This window comes from Bos taurus, chromosome 1 (assembly GCF_002263795.3).
Source record: "Bos taurus isolate L1 Dominette 01449 registration number 42190680 breed Hereford chromosome 1, ARS-UCD2.0, whole genome shotgun sequence".
In the NCBI taxonomy this organism is placed as follows: Eukaryota; Metazoa; Chordata; class Mammalia; order Artiodactyla; family Bovidae; genus Bos; species Bos taurus.
Window position 1 is genome coordinate 70,807,648 of NC_037328.1, and position 20,079 is coordinate 70,827,726.

The following is a 20,079-nucleotide window of genomic DNA, read 5'->3' on the forward strand; positions in this document are numbered from 1 at the left end:
GCCTCCCAGCCCCTGCTCAGCAGCCTTCCTTCCTGCTCTTCAGACCTCCTCTCCTGCCTCCCTGACCTCTGCCCCACAGTTCTGTCCCAAAGAAGTTTCAGAGAACATCCTCAGCATCCTGTGTTCTGCTCTGTTGTTTTTGTTGCTCAGTTGCTTCAGTCGTGTTTGATCCTTTGCCACCCCATGGATTACAGCACGCCAGGCTCCTCTGTCCATGGGATTTTCTAGGCAAGAATATTGGGGTGCGTAGCCACTTCCTTCTCCAGGGGGTCTCCTCGACCCAGGGATCAAACTTGGGTCTTCTGCATTGGCCAGGGGATTCTTTACTACCGAGCTACTGGGGAAGCCCTGTGTTCTACTCTAAGGAAGTCTAAAGTTCAGGGCTTTGGATGATTAAGCTCAAGGCTTCTCACCAGGGTAGGGATGAATGACCCAGGGAGCGGGGAGCATTCCTGTGGAAATGGTTTGAGGAAGCTGAGTCAGCCTGCGTCTTTGCTAGGGCGGGCCCAGGCGACTGACCCTCTGGAGGTCAGTGCCCTTGTCCTACGGGTTGTGCACTTGTGTCCACTCAGGAGGTCATTGGCCCCTGAGACTCCTGGATCACTGCACTGTCCTGTCCAGAGAACTGTGCTTTAGGAAAAGGGTAATGAAGAGAGAGGACTCTTCTTGATCCTCAGGAGATATTTTGAGGCACTATGTTGGGACAGAAGTAGGGAGTCTTCTTGGTACTGCATCGGTAACTGCTTCCTCGGACCACATCTACCCACCAACCCAGAGCAGGGGGACTTTTCTGCCTTCCCAAAACTGACTCTCTTGACCCTCTACTGGGCTTTTGTTGCTGCTGTTGTTGTTTTACTATCAAGAACTTCATCTAAGCCTCAACAGAGCCCCTAACCCAGGTCCCTTCTGCCTCTCTCCATATCACCATGTATCCAGCTTAGCATAGTGTCATAACCCCTCTGATCCTCAGTTTCCTTATCTGTAACATGAGAATAAAGATAACGTTTACCTTTAATGAACTGAGAAAGTAGCATTGGCATATATACACTATCATGTGTAATGGGAAGCTTCTGTATAACACAGGCAGCCCAGCCTGGTGTTCTGAGGACCTAGAGGGGTGGGATGGGAGAGGGGAGGGATGCTCAAGAGGGAGTGGAGAGATATAACACTGGCTCTCTTTGTTGTACAGCAGAAACCAACACATTGCAAAGCAATTATCCTCCAATTAAAAAAAAATTTTAAAGCATTTACCTTATAAGAGTACTTGTAAAGTTTAAATGAGATAAGGAATATGCAGCAATTCCTATACCACCTGTTGCATAAACACTCCACAGGCGTTAGCTACTGTTGCTGTGATTTCATTATTCTATCTGTCATGCAACTGATTCTAAGGAGCACTTAAGTATGTGTGAGGCCCTGTGCTGGAAACTTAGGGGTACTATGTTTGGCCTTAAATAGGTTTAAGGAGAGAGCAAGAGGAGACATCACCAATCAATAAAATAGTTCATAAGCATACTATTTGGCAGGTTTTCAAAATCTGTCAAAATGCCCAGAGATTCCACTCCGTAACTGCCTCTTAAATACTCCCCTCCACCCATTTGCTGCACCTTCAGGGCTGTTTGGCTGGATGAGCCTGTCATCAGGATGCTCTAGGCTGGGCCTCATCTGTATTTCCCAGCTGCCCTCCCTTCTGCACACCCAACCAATAGCACCAATACAGTCAAAGCCTCGTCCCTGACTTCCATCTTCAGGGGGACAGAGCCTGAGTTCCCGCTGGGTTCTGACTGGGAGGGGGTTGCTCAGCAGGGGAGGTTGTGGGGGCGGATCAAGGATTTTGTCTCTAGAGGGCCCTGGGAGTCTCCTCAGGAGGGATGGAGAGTGAAGGTGGACTGGGGTCAAGGGGTGGCCAGAGGCGTTCATGGGAGGGAAGAAGGAAGCACCACACCTACGGGCAAGGAGGAGTCAGGAACCAGGGAACTCAGCCAGCTGAGGGGTTCAAATTCCTCTGAGGTGAACTCTGAGAAAGGAACCTGTGGGCACAGGAGGCCTGAGGAGGGAGAGAGCCAGAGGGGAAGACCCAGCCATTCTGCCAACTCACAGCCAGTCCTGGAAGCTGCAGTCAGCTGAAGCTGCCTCCCCTCAGGGTCCCGACTTGCCTGTCTCTCCTTGGCCCCCAGTGCCTGCCGGGAAGGAAAGCCGGATAGAGCAAGAAGACGATGGAGCCAGACAGGACTCAGATAAGGCTCGATCCCAGGTGAGTGAGGGAGGCAGGCCCCAAGCCAGGAGCCAGTTGCTAAGCAGCAGGGGGCCCTCTCACTCTGGCCTGTCCCTACCTCCCTCTGAGCCCAAGAATGAGACAGGACTGACAATGGTCTGGTCATTCTGGAAGGTCCTCAGAGACACTGGGGAAGGGTGAGTGTATGACCTTCAGAACCTTAGCTTTGGCCCCCAACCAGGTAGAGGAAAATCCCAGAGGTGGAGGGGGCATGAGGGACATGCATAGAGCTCTGACCAGCTGGGGACCCACTCCTGGTGCTAAGGGTCCATTCTTTCTCTGGGACCCTGCTTTTTCTCCCTAGCCAACCCCTGGGCTGCTGCCCCTGTGAAGTGGAGGGAATGGACTGTGGGCTTTTTGAGCACTGCAGCCAGACCTGCAGACTGTCACGTGGGCCTTGAGGGGGAAATGGAGACGCTCTGTGAACCTAGGAGTGTTCGAGGGAGTGTCAAGTTGCTGGAGTCCCTTCTGCTACCCACCCGCCCACCCCCAGTCCCGATATTCTGAACACAGGTTGGTGTCTCTCCAGGTACACGGCAGATCTTCTGGAGATCCTGAAAACCAATTACAGCGTTCCCTCTGCCTGCTTCTCTTATCCTCCCACTGCAGCCCAGCTTTTGAGAGGTAAGTCAGGGACCCTCCCCAGAGGAACTGAAAGAAGGAAAAATGAGCATCCCAAGGAGGAAGTCAAAACAGCTGAGAGGAGCTGAGGGAAGGTGGTCCTGAGCTGGCCAGCATAGAGTGAGTACCTGGGAGGATGGCTGACCCAGTGTCAATCTTGGTAAAAACCTTTTAGGGAACTTCCCTAGTGGTACAGAGGTTATTCAGGGAGTGCAGATTTGATCCCTGGTTAGGGGAGTAAGATCCTACATGCTGGGTAGTACAGTCAAAAATTTTTTAAAATTTGTAAAAGCTGGGGAAAGTAAAACTCTGGAGGAGCCAAAAAGTCAAAAGAAGGGCACGGCTATGTGGCCTGGAGAAAAACCTGCATGTTGGGACTCCCCAGTTCATAAGGGGGACACTGACCTGGAGCATTTTTCAGACCCCAGGGCCACCCAGGGACTCACATGGATGCCCGAAGCCCACAGAATCCCTTTGAGGCCTGCACAACATCCTTCTTAAAAGGAGTCTATACCACTCTGGAGAGTGGTTTTTATGAATAATATTCTTAAAACTTAGGTGAACCTGTAAAAGTATTCGGACAGTGTTGGCCAACTAGCTCCTATTACCGAATTGGTTTTGAAAGTGAAAGGCATAGGCTGGGACTCTGTTTATTCCCTGGACACCTAAAACATGACAATCAAATGACCCTAGCATCTTGATAGCAAACGTGGCTCCCATCCATACTGTATTTTGTTTTCTTACTGCATGATCAGCCACTTCTTAGACGTTGATGAGTAGGAATCTGTGTCTCTATCCTTAATGTTTGTTCCTTCCTGATGTTCTCACCTCAAGGAGGAGACTCTTCCTAAACAGTAGGGCGTGGTCAGGGTGTACTAGGAGGCAGATATGGGCACGTCTCTGTTTCAGATGCTCTGAACTGGAGTGAATACCAACTGCCAGAGGCAGTCCAGGGGTGCCTTGTAGCTGCTCTGTGGTTCATGAAAGTAGGCAGATGCTACATCCGACTCCAGGGATATCTTGTTCAGAGAGTGCAGATGGTGACACAAGTCTTCTCACACACCAGTGTTGTCAACCAGAGGCAACTTTGTCTCACAGGGTACTTTTGGCAATGTCTGGAGGCAATTCCAGTCACCACAAGTAGAGGGTGCTACTGGCATCTAGTGGGGCAGAGGTCAGGGAGTTTGCCCCGGAAACAAAGGAAAGTCCCCACAACCAAGGAATTAGCTGGGGCAAGGGGTCAATAGTGCTGAGATTGAGAAACCCTATCTTACACAGTGAAGATGGATCACACACTGCTGTGCTGCAAACTGTGCAAATAGAAGCACCAAGGATATTCAAAGTAGGTAGATTATTCTGGGTCTGGTAGTCTGGGGAGCTACCTTGTTCCCCCATTGCACTGTTGGAATGAGTAACAGTTGGAAAGTAGGGAGCTGGAGTGGAGAAAGAATGAGTAGGCAGGCTCTCCAGGCACTGGGGAGATTCAAGGTTACTGGTGAGGAAGCAGGGGACAGTTGAGAGGGCTGGGCAGGTAAGGTGGGGCCTGCTGAGTCTCAGGCAGAGGAGTTGTACTTTATCCTGCAGGCAGTAGATGAGGGCTCTGAGATTGGGAGGAGCTGGGTGGTATTTCAGGACCATTAATTAGTAATCAAGATAGACTTTGGGGAGTAAGGGCCTTAAGAAGCAGGGGTATAAATTGGAGGTCAGTGCCCCAGCCTAACAGGAAGGGCAAGAGCCTGTGCCAGGGCAGTGTCAGGGAAAGGAAGGACAGATTGGAAAATACAGGCAATCCAAAGAAAGAGCAGGCAATCTGGTAAATATTTAGACAAGGTAAGTGAAAGAAAAAGAAACTCTAATGATGACTCTGAGAATATGAACAGTGGTGATGACACTGACAGAAATAGAGTCAGGAAGAGGTGCCCATTGGACACGTGGTAAAACCCTTTCCTCCTTCATTTATAAACTCTCTGTGTCTTAAATGCTCTTTAAGAAAGAACTATTCTTGAAGAACTATTGAAACTTTCAATAATTTGTTTTTGAAATGCCTGTAATATGACTGCAATTATAATCCCTAGAGGATTTTCTTATTAATGGACTGACCCAAACTTCTATTTGGGGGGAGTGAAGGGCCAAGAAAAACCAAGACAATTTTGAAAAAGAGTAAGGAGGATATGTGCCCTGCTGCTGCTGCTGCTGCTAAGTCGCTCAGTCGTGTCCGACTCTGTGCGACCCCATAGACGGCAGCCCACCAGGCTCCCCCGTCCCTAGGATTCTCCAGGCAAGAACACTGGAGTGGGTTGCCATTTCCTTCTCCAATGCATGAAAGTGAAAAGTGAAAGTGAAGTCGCTCAGTCGTGTCCAACTCTTATTGACCCCATGGACTGCAGCCTACCAGGCTCCTCCATCCATGGGATTCTCCAGGCAAGAGTACTGGAGTGGGCTGCCATTGCCTTCTCTACCAGATATTAAAGGTTATATAAGACTAGAGTAATTGAAGCAATAATATAATAAACTGCAACCATACAACCTAGACTGGGACTTAAACCCAATGTTTATGGGTTTTTTTTTTTTTTCTTTTTGGCCATACCACATGGCTTGCAGGATCTTAGACTGGGAGGAATAGAGGAATTCTCCTATACATGCCGAGGAGACACGTCTAAGAATGCTTACAGTAGCATTTGTTTGTCACAAAGAAAATAATAACAACCATGAAAACAATGTTGAGTGGAAAACATTTATATAGATTTTTTTAATGCAAAGCAATATAATTATGTTGAGCATGTACATATGTTGTAAAAAAATTAAAACATACAGGAAAAGATACACACCAACTTCAGAATAGCAGTTAGCCCTGGGAGGAGAAGTGAAGGGAAAAAGACACTTGGAGATATATACAGGGCCTTCAAGTATACCTGTGATGTTTTTTTTTCCTAAGAATAACTTTTGAAGTAAAACTGGTAATATCATAACTCTTCAAAATGGATTATGGATATATTAATGCAGCTCTATTATTCCCTTTATTTTAACAACCTTTATAATTGTAAAATAATTGTAAAAATAATTTTTGACAGACTGTGATGAAATGTTAGGTGGAAAAAGCAGAATGCAAAATTTTACAGTATGATTGCAGTAATACAATATGTATACACTTTAACCAGGATGTTTTTTAAAGCTACTTTTTATTGAGCAAACACTAGCATTGAATCATGCTAAGAGGTTTAATTGGAGGATAATAATCTACCCACGATTATAGAGCAAGAAGTAAATGGAATTTTACTTTGAAGTTGGAGCCTATGCTCTTCACCTCCATGGAAATACGTGCAAAAAGGAGAATAATTTTTGGTTAGGAACTAGCTTGGATTATGGGTAAAACTTTTTTTTCAAAGTTTTAATTTTCTTATATTGTTTTCATTATTTAAAAGAGTAATCTTCATTGTTACAGATGCAATGGGAATTTGCTAGTTGCTCAAGTATAGTTGTATTCAACAGGTCAGTTAGACAAGTATTTCCCAAAGTGTGTTCCTTGGAATAGTAATCCCAAGGAGTACTTCATGAAAACAGAGTCTGTATAAAAATCAGTTCTGTAAAAGCTATATTCTGTAACCTCCTTTGGAAATTAACAATATAAATCAGATTTAAAATTTATACTCTGCAGGAAAGAAACATGTTTAACCTTGTTTAAAGTGTTTCCAAAAATCCTTGAGCTATCAGAAACTTTTGTTTCACAGTATCTGTTAAGATACAGAAAAATAAGATAGAGGAAGATCTTCTAAGGAGATAAATGAGTTTGAGGTAGAGTAGTGGTGTTGCCCTTCCCGCCACCCCCCCGCCCCCACTCCAGTACTCTTGCCTGGCAAATCCCATGGATGGAGGAGCCTGGTAGGCTGCAGTCCATGGGGTCGATAAGAGTCGGACATGACTGAGTGGCTTCACTTTCACTTTTCACTTTCATGCATTGGAGAGGGAAAGGCAACCCACTCCAGTGTTCTTGCCTGGAGAATCCCAGGGACGGGGGAGCCTCGTGGGCTGCCGTCTATGGGGTCGCACAGAGTCGGACACGACTGAAGCGACTTAGCAGCAGCAGCAGTGGTGTTGGCTGTGGATGCTAAGGAAGTTCTCTCTCCTAGCTTCTGCCCTGTGGAAGTGAATGTGAGAGCCTGCAGACACTGCAAGCACGAGAAAGAACAGAGCACAAAAGGCAACAGATACAAGAAACTGCAAAAGCACTTCCATACTGAATAGCTGGAATATGCCTCACCTCCACCTTCACCAACTTAAGCAACTTTTGATGGTTAATATTATTCCACATTTCTTCCCATAGTTATGTGAACACACACCAAGAGTCAGCATGTGTAATGGTGAAGAGAATGGGCTTAGTTAGGATCAGGAACCCTTGGGTTTAAATCCCAGCTCTGTCACTTTCAGGTTGTGTGATCATGGGTGAGGTGCTCAACTCTAAGCCTAGTTTCCTGGAAAAGCATGTAAATGGAGATGACAGTAAGAATCCTCATGTGGTCATTTCTTTCATTGAACAAATAGTCACAGTTACTGTTTCATGCACTTGGAGATAGAACAGAAAACAAGCCTGACAAAGTCCCTGCCTTTGTGGAGTTCACACTACCATCACTCTATGGGGACAAGCAATAAATATGTAAATAACCTCACTGTGAGGGCAACTTGGGAGGGAGAGATAACACCACACTGGACATTCAAGGGTTGCTGACTGAGGGGGGGCATTTGAGCAGAGAGCTCAGTGAGGAGAATAAGCCAGACACGGGGAGCTCAAGGAGAAAAACTGAACAGGCAGCGGCCAAGCACTCTAAGGTCCTGGAGGTAGAAATGGCTCAGGTGGTGGTTAGGCGGCTGAGGGGTGGTCAGATCAAATCAGATCAGTTGCTCAGTCGTGTCCAACTCTTTGAGACCCCATGAATCGAAGCACACCAGGCCTCCCTGTCCATCACCAGCTCCTGGAGTTCACTCAGACTCACGTCCATCGAGTCAGTGATGCCATCTAGCCATCTCATCCTCTGTCGTCCCCTTCTCCTCCTGCCCCCAATCCCTCCCAGCATCAGAGTCTTTTCCAATAAGTCAACTCTTCACATGAGGTGGCCAAAGTACTGGAGTTTCAGCTTTAGCATCATTCCTTCCAAAGAAATCCCAGGGCTGATCTCCTTCAGGATGGACTAGTTGGATCTCCGTGCAGTCCAAGGGACTCTCAAGAGTCTTCTCCAACACCACAGTTCAAAAGCATCAATTCTTCGGCGCTCAGCCTTCTTCACAGTCCAACTCTCACATCCATACATGACCACAGGAAAAACCATAGCCTTGACTAGACGAACTAGGTTGGTCATAACTTTCCTTCCAAGGAGTAAGCGTCTTTTAATTTCATGGCTGCAGTCACCATCTGTAGTGATTTTGGAGCCCAGAAAAATAAAGTCTGACACTGTTTCCACTGTTTCCCCATCTATTTGCCATGAAGTGATGGGACCAGATGCCATGATCTTCGTTTTCTGAATGTTGAGCTTTAAGCCAACTTTTTCTCTCTCTACTTTCACTTTCATCAAGAGGCTTTTGAGTTCCTCTTCACTTTCCTGCCATAAGGGTGGTGTCATCTGCATATCTGAGGTTATTGATATTTCTCCCAGCAATCTTGATTCCAGCTTGTGTTTCTTCCAGTCCAGCGTTTCTCATGATGTACTCTGCATATAAGTTAAATAAACAGGGTGACAACTGAGGGGTGGTAGGGAAATCCTAAACCTCAATAAACAGAAGAGGTGAGATGCAATGGTCGAGTCTGGAACACAGGGTGTAGGAGAGGATGAGGGATCAGTATCGGAGACCCAGGGTCTCCAGGAGAGGAGCCAGAACTGTGGTTACTGGAGTCAAGCGGGATGGGAGAGATTTTCAAGGAGGAGGGAATAGTCAAGGACAGTGAAGATTGAGAAAGGCTTTGACATGATGGCTTCTGGAGGGGCTGTTTCCACTCTCAGCTCTCAGTGAGCTGATGAGGACGAGAGTCAAGCAGGGGCTGGGGGAGTCCCTCAAGGAGGGACCTCCATCGATATTCCCCTTCCCAACAAAGGACATTGGTTTTTAGAAATCTACTGAATTAAATTTGCTTTCTGCCTATCTGGACTTTATATTTTGTCTGTTTTTTTTTTAACTAAACATTTCCATTGTAAAAAATAATTCAGTAAAGTCAATATGAAAATAGAGAAAAGTATGAAGAAGAAAGTCGCGTATGGTCCCACCACTCAAGACCAGCACTGCAAGTATCATAGTACAAGCTCTGTTTTCTGTGCTTTTATTTAACAGTAGTGGAAATCCTACTATGCTACAATTTTATATACTGTTTTTATAAGCATGACATCATATGAATTTTTTCACATTATTACATATTTGGCAAAGTATGTCTTTAAAAAAACTTATTTGTTGTAAAATGTATATTTGTTATAGAATAATTGGAAAAGAAAGAAGACAAAGACCACCCACAGTCTCATCACCCAAAGATGGCATTGCTCATTTATTCCTAGGCAATCATTTTTAATGTTTTTATCTTAACCCACATGAACATAGTATAAAATTTTAAATAGTACAAAAGGGCTACTAATGAAAATTAACACTCCCCTGCCCTATTTATTCTCATTTTTAATCTTCATCCTACTTTTTTAGCTGATGATTTTTTAATAGTTACCTTCAAATTACCATTATTTCATGTGGTATCAGTTTTGTATATTATCTGTGGCTGCCTCTGTAATACATAAAGATTTAACTCACTTAGTACCAAACTTCTACTCATTCCACATGGTTTCATCATTATTTTTAGTTGGTTATCTTTATAGCTGTATATACTATACCTATAGTTTATTTCTTATTTTGCCAACTGCGGATAGTACTTCTTCATTTTCCATTTTGTATGATAAAGATATTAGGGCCCCACTCTTTCCTTCAACTCTTTTCTATCCTTCTCTTCAGCCAAATCCTTTACATAGCTATAGTTTTACTATACTATTTATTTTTATTTCTTTCTGGTCACACCATGTGGCTTTTGGGATCTCAGTTCCCTACCCAGGGATCAAACCCTGGCTGCCAGGAGTGAACATACCAGGTCCTAACCACCAGCTGCTGCTGCTGCTGCTAAGTCGCTTCAGTTGTGTCCGACTCTGTGCGACCCCAGAGACAGTAGCCCACCAGGCTCCCCCGTCCCTGGGATTCTCCAGGCAAGAACACTGGAGTGGGTTGCCATTTCCTTCTCCAATGCATGAAAGTGAAGAGTGAAAGTGAAGTCGCTCAGTCATGTCCGACTCTTAGCGACCCCATGGACTGCAGCCTACCAGGCTCCTCCATCCATGGGATTTTCCAGGCAAGAGTAATGAAGTGGGTTGCCATTGCCTTCTCCACCTAACCACCAGAGAGCCAGGGAATTTCCTGTGGTAATTTTGCTTTCTGTTTTGTTCATATTAAGGTTTGTTTGTTTCAGTTATAAATTATGTTCAGTAAAGGGCAATGATTTTATGTATATAATTTGATGGATTTTTACCCAAGTGTGCATCTGTGAAATCACCACTTTACTGCTTATACTTTTTTTTTAACATTCAGAAGTTTAAACTCTTTGTATCAAATTTGACCATCCTTCTCTTTGTGATTTCTTGGATTACACCTAAGCTTAGGAAGGTCTTCCCTCAAGTTTTGATGAAAATACAAATCTCTCTTTTTTTCCCTTCTCTCAATTTTCCCTGTTTTATTTTAAAATATATACCGCTTTTTTAAAATCTCTTTTTTAAAACACTTTTTTTTGTTGTATTGAGGTATAGCCGATTAACAATGTTGTGATAATTTCAAGTGAACAGAGAGAGGACTCAGCCATACATACATATGAATCCATTCTCCCCGAAGCCCCTACCCGCTCCCATCCAGGCTGGCACATAATATTGAACAAAGTTCCATTGGCTATACAGTAGATCATTGTTGTTTATTAAAGATTTATCTTTTTAATCTATCTGGAATTATTTTGATACATGGAAGGCTTTATGTGTATATCATGATAAAACCAGAGCAACTGTTTTAAACCCACATTTTTATTGTATAAGGATAAAATTGTGTCAGAAAAAAGATCCTCTGTTATGTTTATATCTTTAAAATTTCAAGGAAGGGAGGTAGTCTTTTTTTAATTAAGGATTGCAGCCAGGTGGATTTTTGCTTGTTTTATTTTGTTAATGTTTAAAACCTGCCAGGCCTACTAGAGCAATATCTGTAGAGGTAATTGAGAATGAGGCAACAGAACTAAACAGCAACACTAAGCCAGTAATTTGGTCACACAGTGGGCTGCATCCTAATTAAGTGGAAGCAGGTGGAGACAGGAATGGGGAGGAGGGAAGAACAACACAATCCTATCTTTTGAGGCCTGTAACAGAAAGGAAAAGCTTACCACTGACTTCAGAAGTGTAGGCTGGCAGATTGTCCAAGGACTGCCTTCCCTGCAGCAGGTCCTCTGGATTAATCACAGACCTAACTGTGGTCAGAGATAAAGGGCCTCTTGGAGAAAGCAAACAAAAAGAAAAACATGTACCTTGAAATAAGAACAACCAGGATCAAAGTTCAGTTCAGTTCAGTCGCTCAGTCGTGTCCAACTCCATGGACTGCGACCCCATGAACTGCAGCACACCAGGCTTCCCTGTCCGTCACCAGCTCCCGGAGCTTACTCAAACTCATGTCCGTCGAGTTAGTGATGCCATCCAACCATCCCATCCTCTGTCGTCCCTTTCTTCTCCCATCTTAAACCTTTCCCAGCATCTGAGTCTTCAAATGAGTCAGTTCTTTGCATCAGGTAGCCAAAGTATTGGAGTTTCAGCTTCAGCATCAGTCTTTCCAATGAACATTCAGGACTGATTTCCTTTAGGATGGACTGGTTGGATCTCCTTGCAGTCCAAGGGACTCTCAAGAGTCTTCTCCAACACCACAGTTCAAAAGCATCAAAGTAGTTTTTGAGAAATTCACCTTTGTCCTGGTTGCTCCTTGTGATGTCACCAAGTATGACTGACCCAGATGACAACTCAAGTCTTCACTGGGATGTGGTCTCCTTCTTCCTTGTTTTGGTGTCAGCAGCTCTGAGCTGCCCTCAGTCACCAAAACATAGGGCAGACCAGCCAATATCCTCTCATTGTTCAGTCACCCAGTCATGTCAGACTCTTTGCGACCCCATGGACTGCAGCATGCCAGGCCTCCCTGTCCCTCACCATCTCCTGGAGTTTGTCCAAGTTCATGTCCACTGCATCAGTGATACCATCCAGCCATCTCGTCCTCTGTCACCCTTTTCTTCTGCCTTCAATCTTTCCCAGCTTCAGGGTCTCTTCCAATGAGTCAGCTGATTGCATCAGGTGACCAAAGTATTTGAGTTTCAACATCAATCCTTCCAATAAGTATTCAGGGTTGATTTCCTTTACTCCCAATGCAATACGACAGTGGCTGGACTCTGCCAGTCTTCCCCTTCTTCTTCTGTCATCTAGCCAGTTGGGAGACTAAAAGCAAAGAGTCTGCCAAGGAGGGAAGAGACTTAGATAAATGAGGGTCCAGGCTTAGTCACTGAGGATATGGAACTAACTTTGTTTAAAACATTGTTGCACTAATTAGAACATGCTCAGAAACAAATATTGTGACTATATTAGTGTTTTCCTGTTAGCAAGGGTGAGGCCAGAGGAGCTTCATTGGTGGTGTTAAAATGTTTGTTATCTTCTATTATCATGTGAGCTTGTTTAAAATGTAGATTACATCCCAGATGTATGGGAACAACATCTATGTAGCAGGGAGTATAGGGAGTGGGGGTCTGGACAGCTACTTATTAACAACTCCTCAAATGATTTCAATAAATACTAAAGACAGCTACTGGATTACATTTAATGTGAGAATAAGTGTACTTGGGGCCAGCATAGGTCAAATATCCTTGGAGTCTTTACTTGGGTCCACTTCTTTTGTTAAAGTCCTGTTGTGTGTCCTAGTAAAGTGATAAAATTTTTGAAATCAAATTTAAACATCTCTAGGCTCCAAAATCACTGCAGATGGTGACTGCAGCCATGAAATTAAAAGACGCTTACTCCTTGGAAGGAAAGTTATGACCAACCTTGACAGCATATTGAAAAGCAGAGACATTACTTTGCCAACAAAGGTCCATCTAGTCAAGGCTATGGTTTTTCCAGTGGTCATGTATGGATGTGAGAGTTGGACTGTGAAGAAAGCTGAGCACTGAAGAATTGATGCTTTGAACTGTGGTGTTGGAGAAGACTCTTGAGAGTCCCTTGGACTGCAAGGAGATCCAACCAGTCCATTCTAAAGGAGATCAACCCTGGGATTTCTTTGGAAGGAATGATGCTAAAGCTGAAACTCCAGTACTTTGGCCACCTCATGTGAAGAGTTGACTCATTGGAAAAGACTCTGATGCTGGGAGGGAGTGGGGACAGTAGGAAAAGGGGATGACAGAGGATGAGATGGCTGGATGGCATCACAGACTCAATGGACGTGAGTTTGAGTGAACTCCGGGAGATGGTGATGGACAGGGAGGCCTGGCGTGCTGCGATTCATGGGGTCGCAAAGAGTCAGACACGACTGAGCGACTGAACTGAATTGAACTGAAGTATATCAAGTTCATACTGTTCATGGGGTTCTCAAGGCAAGAATACTGGTTTGCCATTGCCTTCTCCATTGGAAGGACCGGTGCCGAACTGAAACTCAATACTTTGGCCACCTGATGCGAAGAGCTGACTCATTTGAAAAGACCCTGATGCTGGGAAAGATTGAAGGCAGGAGGAGAAGGGGATGACAGAGGATGAGATGATTGGATGGCATCACCAACTCAATGGACATGAGTCTGAGCGAGCTTCGAGAGTTGGTGATGGACAGGGAAGCCTGGTATGCTGCAGTCCATGGGGTCACAAAGAGTTGGACACGACTGAGCGACTTAAGTATATCAGTATATATTCTGATGTATATCAGAAGTATATATTTTGCTTTAATTATAATGTTAACTGGTCCCTGTCTGCTAGTATAACCCCTGACACTGAGAAAAGTGAATAGGCCCTGTTGACCTCCGAACTTAGAATTTTTGTTATGTACAAACTTGTTAGGTGTCTATATCCTGATTCAAGTAAGCCTTACCATACTTAGATTGATCTGGTCTAGTCTCCCATGCATGCAGAAGAATGACTATTTCCTAGTCACATGTTGGAAATTCTAGGTCTAAGAAAAAGCCCATCTTCTGCATGATAGGAAGCCTAGACCAGGTAATTCTAGATGTGGTAAAGCAATTAGATGCATGTGAGGAAGCCCACATCTTCTGCTCCTCAGCCCTGGTCTTCAGCTCACTGGAGCCTGTCCTCTCTTTCCATTCTAGCATTGGGCCCTGTGGATATTTCCCTCATGGTCATCATGACCTTGTTTGTCCTGGGCTCAATAGCCATCTTCCTGGAGGCTGCTGTCTACCTGCACAAGAACACCCGCTGCCCTATCAAGAGGAAGACCCTGATCTGGTGCAGCTCTTCACCCACGGTGAGGGTCCTGCAGCTGCCTTTGGGGAGGGGCTGAAGAGGAAGATTCCTTTCAACTCAATAATTCAAGTTGCCTTCCTCTACTACTTTAGGGTGGGGGTTTTAGTCTGCTATCTGCAGTCAGGATCCCATGCTTAGAAGGTCACAGGCAGTGAGATGGAGTGTTTGAAATCTTAGAGCCACAGAAACAGCTCTAAGAACAGCTGAAGAACTGTCTGAGCCCACCAGCTATCCCACTCACTACTCCCCTGCTACTGTGTTGCTTTAAAATAAGCTTGTTTCCTGCACAGACCAGCAGTGGTTCCTCAGAGGGTAGGAGGAGAGTAATTTTTTCCCATGGGGTCATGTTCACTCTACCCTTACACTGTAAGTCCTTCTAACTCACTCTTACAGCCATTTGATAGCTCTTTGGCATGCTCGCAGGCCACATGATGGGGTTTCTCTTTCCGTGTGGTGAGCTCTGTGTCTGTTTTGGGTGAAGAACAAAGCCCTTGAGGTCCTTTTCTGCCAGATGACACCTGCCTGGGCCATCTCAAGACATCAGAGGTGCTCTAATAACATGGGATATTGAAAAGGAAGGGTTGGATCTTGATCTACGTACTCTTAAAGATGAATTGACCTATTCCTACTCCAGTGACATATGTTGAGAGATAGTCTTCAAAAGAGCCTCTGACTCAAGGTGACTTGCTGTCTCTAACACTAGACAAGGAATAAACTGACAGCTGAATTTAAAAAATATTTTAATTAGTTGATTTAACTAGCTCTTTTTCCAACTGGTCACTTTTTTTTTTTAATATTTATTTGGCTGTGCCAAGTGTTAGTGGGATCTAGTTCCCTGAGCAGGGAACGAACCCAGGCCACTTGCACTGGGAGCTCAGAGTCTTGGCCACTGGACCACGAGGAAAGTCCCCAGTTAGTCACTTTTAAGTAATGGTGCCTCAGCTGTTTAGCTTTTGCTTCCTTGAGCCCTTGCCACAAAAGGTGAGCATGCAGTCTCCTTCCTTACCCTAACCAGCTCCTGGTTCTTCTCCAAGCAGATAGTGTCTGCATTCTCCTGCTTTGGTCTCTGGATTCCTCGTGCCCTGACACTCGTGGAAATGGCCATAACTACGTGAGTGTCCTGCCCTGCCCCCAGCTGAACTTGATACCCCTCTGAGGTCCCCCTTCTGCTCCTCTCAACCCTGGGAATTCAGAGTTTGTGTCTTTTTTTTTTTTTTAATCCCCTGTCCCTTCCATAAGTCCATGCAAACAAACTGATCACAAATCAGGCCCTTTCCAACTTGTCTCTTGAACTTCTAGTGCATCTCAGGCATCATTTTGTTCTCACAGCCTGCCCTCTTCCACCTGTCCTCTCTCAGTTCTCAAAATGCCTAGACCCTACCTGACCCCTTCAGGAAGCCCCCGTCTCCCTGTCCTTTTGCAGTCTGTTTTTCTTTGGCAGCAGGTGGTATCCCGCCAGCTGCTGCCACCTCCCTTCTGTGTGCTCTTAGGCCCACCTCCCGCCTCTCCCCAACTCCAGGTTTTACTCGATGTGCTTTTACCTGCTGATGCAGGCCATGGTGGAAGGCTTTGGTGGGAAGGAGGCGGTGTTGAGGACACTGAAGGACACCCCGGTGATGATCCATACAGGCCCCTGCTGCTGCTGTTGCCCCTGCTGCCCCCGAATCAAGATCACCAGGTGAGGCGGGAGGGAGAGGCTGCCTGGAGAGCAGACTGGCCTCTTCTGCACTCTCTCAAGAGCCTCTGCTGGCTCTCTCAGTCCTGCTTCAAGCCTCATGGAATTTGGCTTGTATGGAACAAAGCCAGTGATGAAAGGGTGGGCATCCCACAGCCAGGACCCACACACTGGGCACCCAAACAGGGGTAGGAGGAACAGAGGAAGGAGAACTCCAGAGTTCCCATCACTTACGCTCACTGTCCCCTACAAACTTTATCACAGAGAACAAACTGCACTTTGGACTATTTACTTTCCCCTTCCATCCGTTTCAGTTAATGAGGTTGGGGTCAATCCTCAGATAGTTCTTGCTCAAAAGGCATCATTCTGGTCTGAGGGTGAGTGGGAGGCAATAAAGATGGTTCCCAATGCTCTTCCTAAGTCCCCACCCACTTGACTATGTTGGTGTCTATGATGGTGGCCAAGCCTTGCCAGGAACCCAATGAGAGAGCTGGAAGTTCTGGTTGGGGTGGGTGATTTGTAGGCCTATGTTCCTAATCCTCTTCCTACTTCAGGAAGAGACTTCAGCTGCTGCTGTTGGGCCCCATCCAGTACGCCTTCTTCAAGATATCATTGACCCTGGTGGGCCTGTTTCTCATCCCTGATGGCATCTTTGACCCATCAGACGTAAGTCCAGAGTAAGGGGCAGCAGAGGCCAAGATGAGTTTAATTCCTTTGAGCTCTAGAAGGAATAGCTGGAACCAGTATCCCCTGATTCAGGGCCCCAGGGTTGGGATGGCCCCAGGGTTGGGATAGCCCCAGGTACAGGGCGACTGTGGAAAAGCAGAGGCTCAGGGACTCTAACAGGGAGAGAAGAAGCTTTTTTATTTCCCCCACCATTGGGAGAAGGGAAAAAAAAGGAGAAAGGGGCTTGCTTCCTCACTGACTGCTTTCTGGCCTGCCACCAGATTTCTGAGGGGAGCACAGCTCTATGGATCAACACTTTCCTCGGTGTGTCCACCCTGTCGGCTCTGTGGACCATAGGCATCATTTTTCGTCAAGCCAGGCTGCACCTGGGCGAGCAGAACATAGGAGCCAAATTTGTTCTGTTCCAGGTAACTATACCCTGGGAGAGAAAAGATGGTTAATAATGAGCCACAAATTGTAGGGGTTAGAAGCTGAGACTAATAAAGGCTAGAAGTGGGTCTGGGAATCTTCTTAAGACTTAGGTTTCCTGTGAGATTTGGGAAAGAATCCCTGCCCTTCCCCAGTTGTTGCTTTTCTGTGCTGTAAGTTTCCTAAGGTTGCTGGAGCAAAATAGCACAAAGCGGGTGGCTTAAAACAGAAATGCATTGCCTCACAGTTCTAGAGGTTGGAAGTCCAAAACCAAGCTGTCAGCGGCCCACATGCCCACTGAACACTGTTGGGGCGAACCCTTCCTTGACTATTCCTGGCTTCTGATTGTTTGCAGCAATCTTTGGCATCCTTGGCTTATCACAAGGCATTCTCCCCTTATGTGTCTGTGTCTCTTTTTCTGATAAGGACGTCGGTCATATTGGAATAAGGACCCACCCTACTTCAGTATGACCTCGTCTTAACTAATTACATCTAATCAGTTACCAAGACAATGATGGTCACATTCTGAGGTCCTGGGGGTGAGGACTTCAATGCATCTTTTAGGGGGACACAATGACGCCCATAACACATGAATTTTTAAACCTTAAATTCTTATACCTTTGCTGTTTTCTTTTCTTCACTACCCATTAATTCTAAAAATCTTGCAATTCATCACCACTAGAAATATCAGCAATGGCAACCCACTCCAGTACTCTTGTCTGGAAAATCCCATGGATGGAGGAGCCTGGTAGGCTGCAGTCCATGGGGTCGCTAAGAGTCGGGCACGACTGAGCAACTTCGCTTTCACTTTTCACTTTCATGCATTGGAGAAGGAAATGGCAACCCACTCCAGTATTCTGGAGTGGGATTCTGGAGAATCCCAGGGACAGAGGAGCCTAGTGGGCTGCCGTCTATGGGGTATCACAGAGTCGGACACGACTGAAGCGACTTAGCAGCAGTAGCAGAAACATCAGCATTATCACAGTTACAACTATATATGACCAGTACTACATATTAGGCGCTTTTCATACATTAATTACATTTAAGTTCACTATAATCTTCAGAATCATTGTTTTTTCTATTTTACAAATGATAAACTGAGGTGTTTTGGGGTTTGCTCAAAGGTACATAAGGGATGGGACTGGAATTTAAACATACAACTATCTACTCCCAAACCCACATCTCTTCTCATCTGACTCTGCATCATCACCTCTTCCCTGAGAATTTTCCCAAAGGCACATTTGTTCACTTTTTACACTTTCCATTCTCTAAGCCCAGAGATAACCTTTCCACCAAATGCAATGACTTCTAGCTCCATATTGTTTCTCTTCTCTCTCCATTCTTTCTGTCTTCTTGCTGGGCCCTTCTCCTATTCCCAAGGCATAGTGATTCCTTTATAGTTAACAGATTGATTTCACATAAATTCTCATTTGACCTAAGCAGGTGCTGCTTACAGGCACATGGCAGGCAGAAGTGGAGGGTCTATAGGAAGAAAGAGGACAGAAGAGCCTACCACGGAGTAAGGGACTGACAGGGCACAAAAAGGATCTAGGCTACAGAAGCACTTAGAGGTCAGGCCACAGAATAAAAGCCTTGTGATTAATTAACCTGCCCATGATTATTGGAGGGAACCCTGGACAAGCCAAGTCTACCCTGAGAAGCTGTGCATCAGAAAAGTGTACTCAGAGAGGGCAAGCACTAAGACACATTTCAAACACAGCAGTGGGCCGGCCAGCCTGTGCCAGGGATGCTGAGCCCCCATCCTCACTCCTCTTTTCTGTTCTGCAGGCACTCCTTATTCTGTCTGCTCTGCAGCCATCCATCTTCTCAGTCTTGGCCAGTGGCGGGCAGATTGCTTGTTCACCTCCCTTTTCTTCTAAAATCAGATCTCAAGGTAAGCACATGGGGTTTCCTAGTCTATTCCAGGATGGGCAGGAGGGGGAGGTCCGAGAAGAGAGGATCTTAGATTGGAAGTAGGGCTAACCACTCTCAGAATATTCAGTGTTCTGCTTAGAGTATTGAGAAAGAGACCTCCAAGAAATCTAGCAGAGGCTCTGAGTCTATGACCTCTCTGATCACACAGACAGCTGCAATCCCGCAGCTTGAGGCCCAGCCCTGATGATCAACCCAGGAAGCCATGGGTTCAATCCTCAGCTCCTGAAAGAGGAATAGGTGTGGTTAGGAAGCAGAGGGTCATGATGATAAAACATGCAAAAGAAATGTTTAATGCTAGCCTCAAAGTTCAGGAGGTAGAGAGCCAAGTTCTGGTTCTGGCTCTATTGTCAACTTGCCATGTTACTTGTGACAACTTAATATCTCTAGGTCCTGGTTTGAGGATAAATTAAGAGAAACTGCTGTCCAACTCATATGCCAGGGCTGCTATGGGATACCACCTCTGTTAAGTTAGAATAACCTATATTTTGTCCCATGCTGCAGTGATGAACTGCCACCTCCTCATCCTCGAGAGTTTTCTGATCACTGTGCTGACACGAATATACTACCGAAGGAAAGATGACAAGCTTGGATATGAACCTTTCTCTTCTCCAGACCAGGATCTGAACCTCAAAGCCTGAGGTGAATGGCTTGGACAATGAAAGAGACACTGTATTCATTAGATGGGCACAGATTTCTTTACTGTTCTTCAACCTTGACCAAATGGGGATTGAGTCTATTGTCAGCGCAAGCTGGCAAATGATGTGTGCTTGACTGTAGAGATGAATCAGAACTATGCGATAGGATGAAATTGTTTTGGATCTTGCCTGAGGAAGGTATTTTAAGCTTAATAAACAGGATGGAGTTTGATTTTCTACAATTGGGCATATTGCCTCCGTGGGTGCCACTATTAGCCCATCAAGATTGTATATTAAAAGGTTACT

The 20,079-nt window shown here is 45.4% G+C and overlaps 2 protein-coding genes across 3 annotated transcripts in view; one reads left to right on the forward strand and one right to left on the reverse strand.

The window, feature by feature from the left end:
- Positions 1-1,786: 1,786 nt before the first annotated feature.
- Positions 1,787-20,015, forward strand: SLC51A (solute carrier family 51 subunit alpha). 2 transcript variants are annotated; one of them, XM_005201398.5, is made up of 9 exons: positions 1,787-2,254; positions 2,805-2,899; positions 14,280-14,434; positions 15,471-15,544; positions 15,953-16,111; positions 16,663-16,774; positions 17,056-17,202; positions 18,992-19,097; positions 19,640-20,015. In XM_005201398.5, the coding sequence occupies exons 1-9, from the start codon at positions 2,217-2,219 to the stop codon at positions 19,774-19,776; spliced, it is 1,023 nt and encodes a 340-aa protein (XP_005201455.1). In that variant the 5' UTR covers positions 1,787-2,216; the 3' UTR covers positions 19,777-20,015.
- Positions 16,956-20,079, reverse strand: part of PCYT1A (phosphate cytidylyltransferase 1A, choline) — a 53,235-nt gene continuing 50,111 nt past the window's right edge. The window contains exon 10 of the mRNA NM_001105052.2: positions 16,956-17,213. Within this exon, the coding sequence (NP_001098522.1) occupies positions 17,077-17,213 (137 nt within the window). The 3' untranslated portion in view covers positions 16,956-17,076. The remainder of the gene's footprint in view (positions 17,214-20,079) is intronic.

Bases quoted from the DNA above. Each gene is read 5' to 3' on its own strand.
- SLC51A (XM_005201398.5), top strand. From the start codon at position 2,217: ATGGAGCCAGACAGGACTCAGATAAGGCTCGATCCCAG. The intron at 2,900-14,279 runs GTAAGTCAGGGA...TTTCCATTCTAG, and splicing joins TGCAGCCCAGCTTTTGAGAG to CATTGGGCCCTGTGGATATT. The intron at 16,775-17,055 runs GTAAGTCCAGAG...GCCTGCCACCAG, and splicing joins GCATCTTTGACCCATCAGAC to ATTTCTGAGGGGAGCACAGC.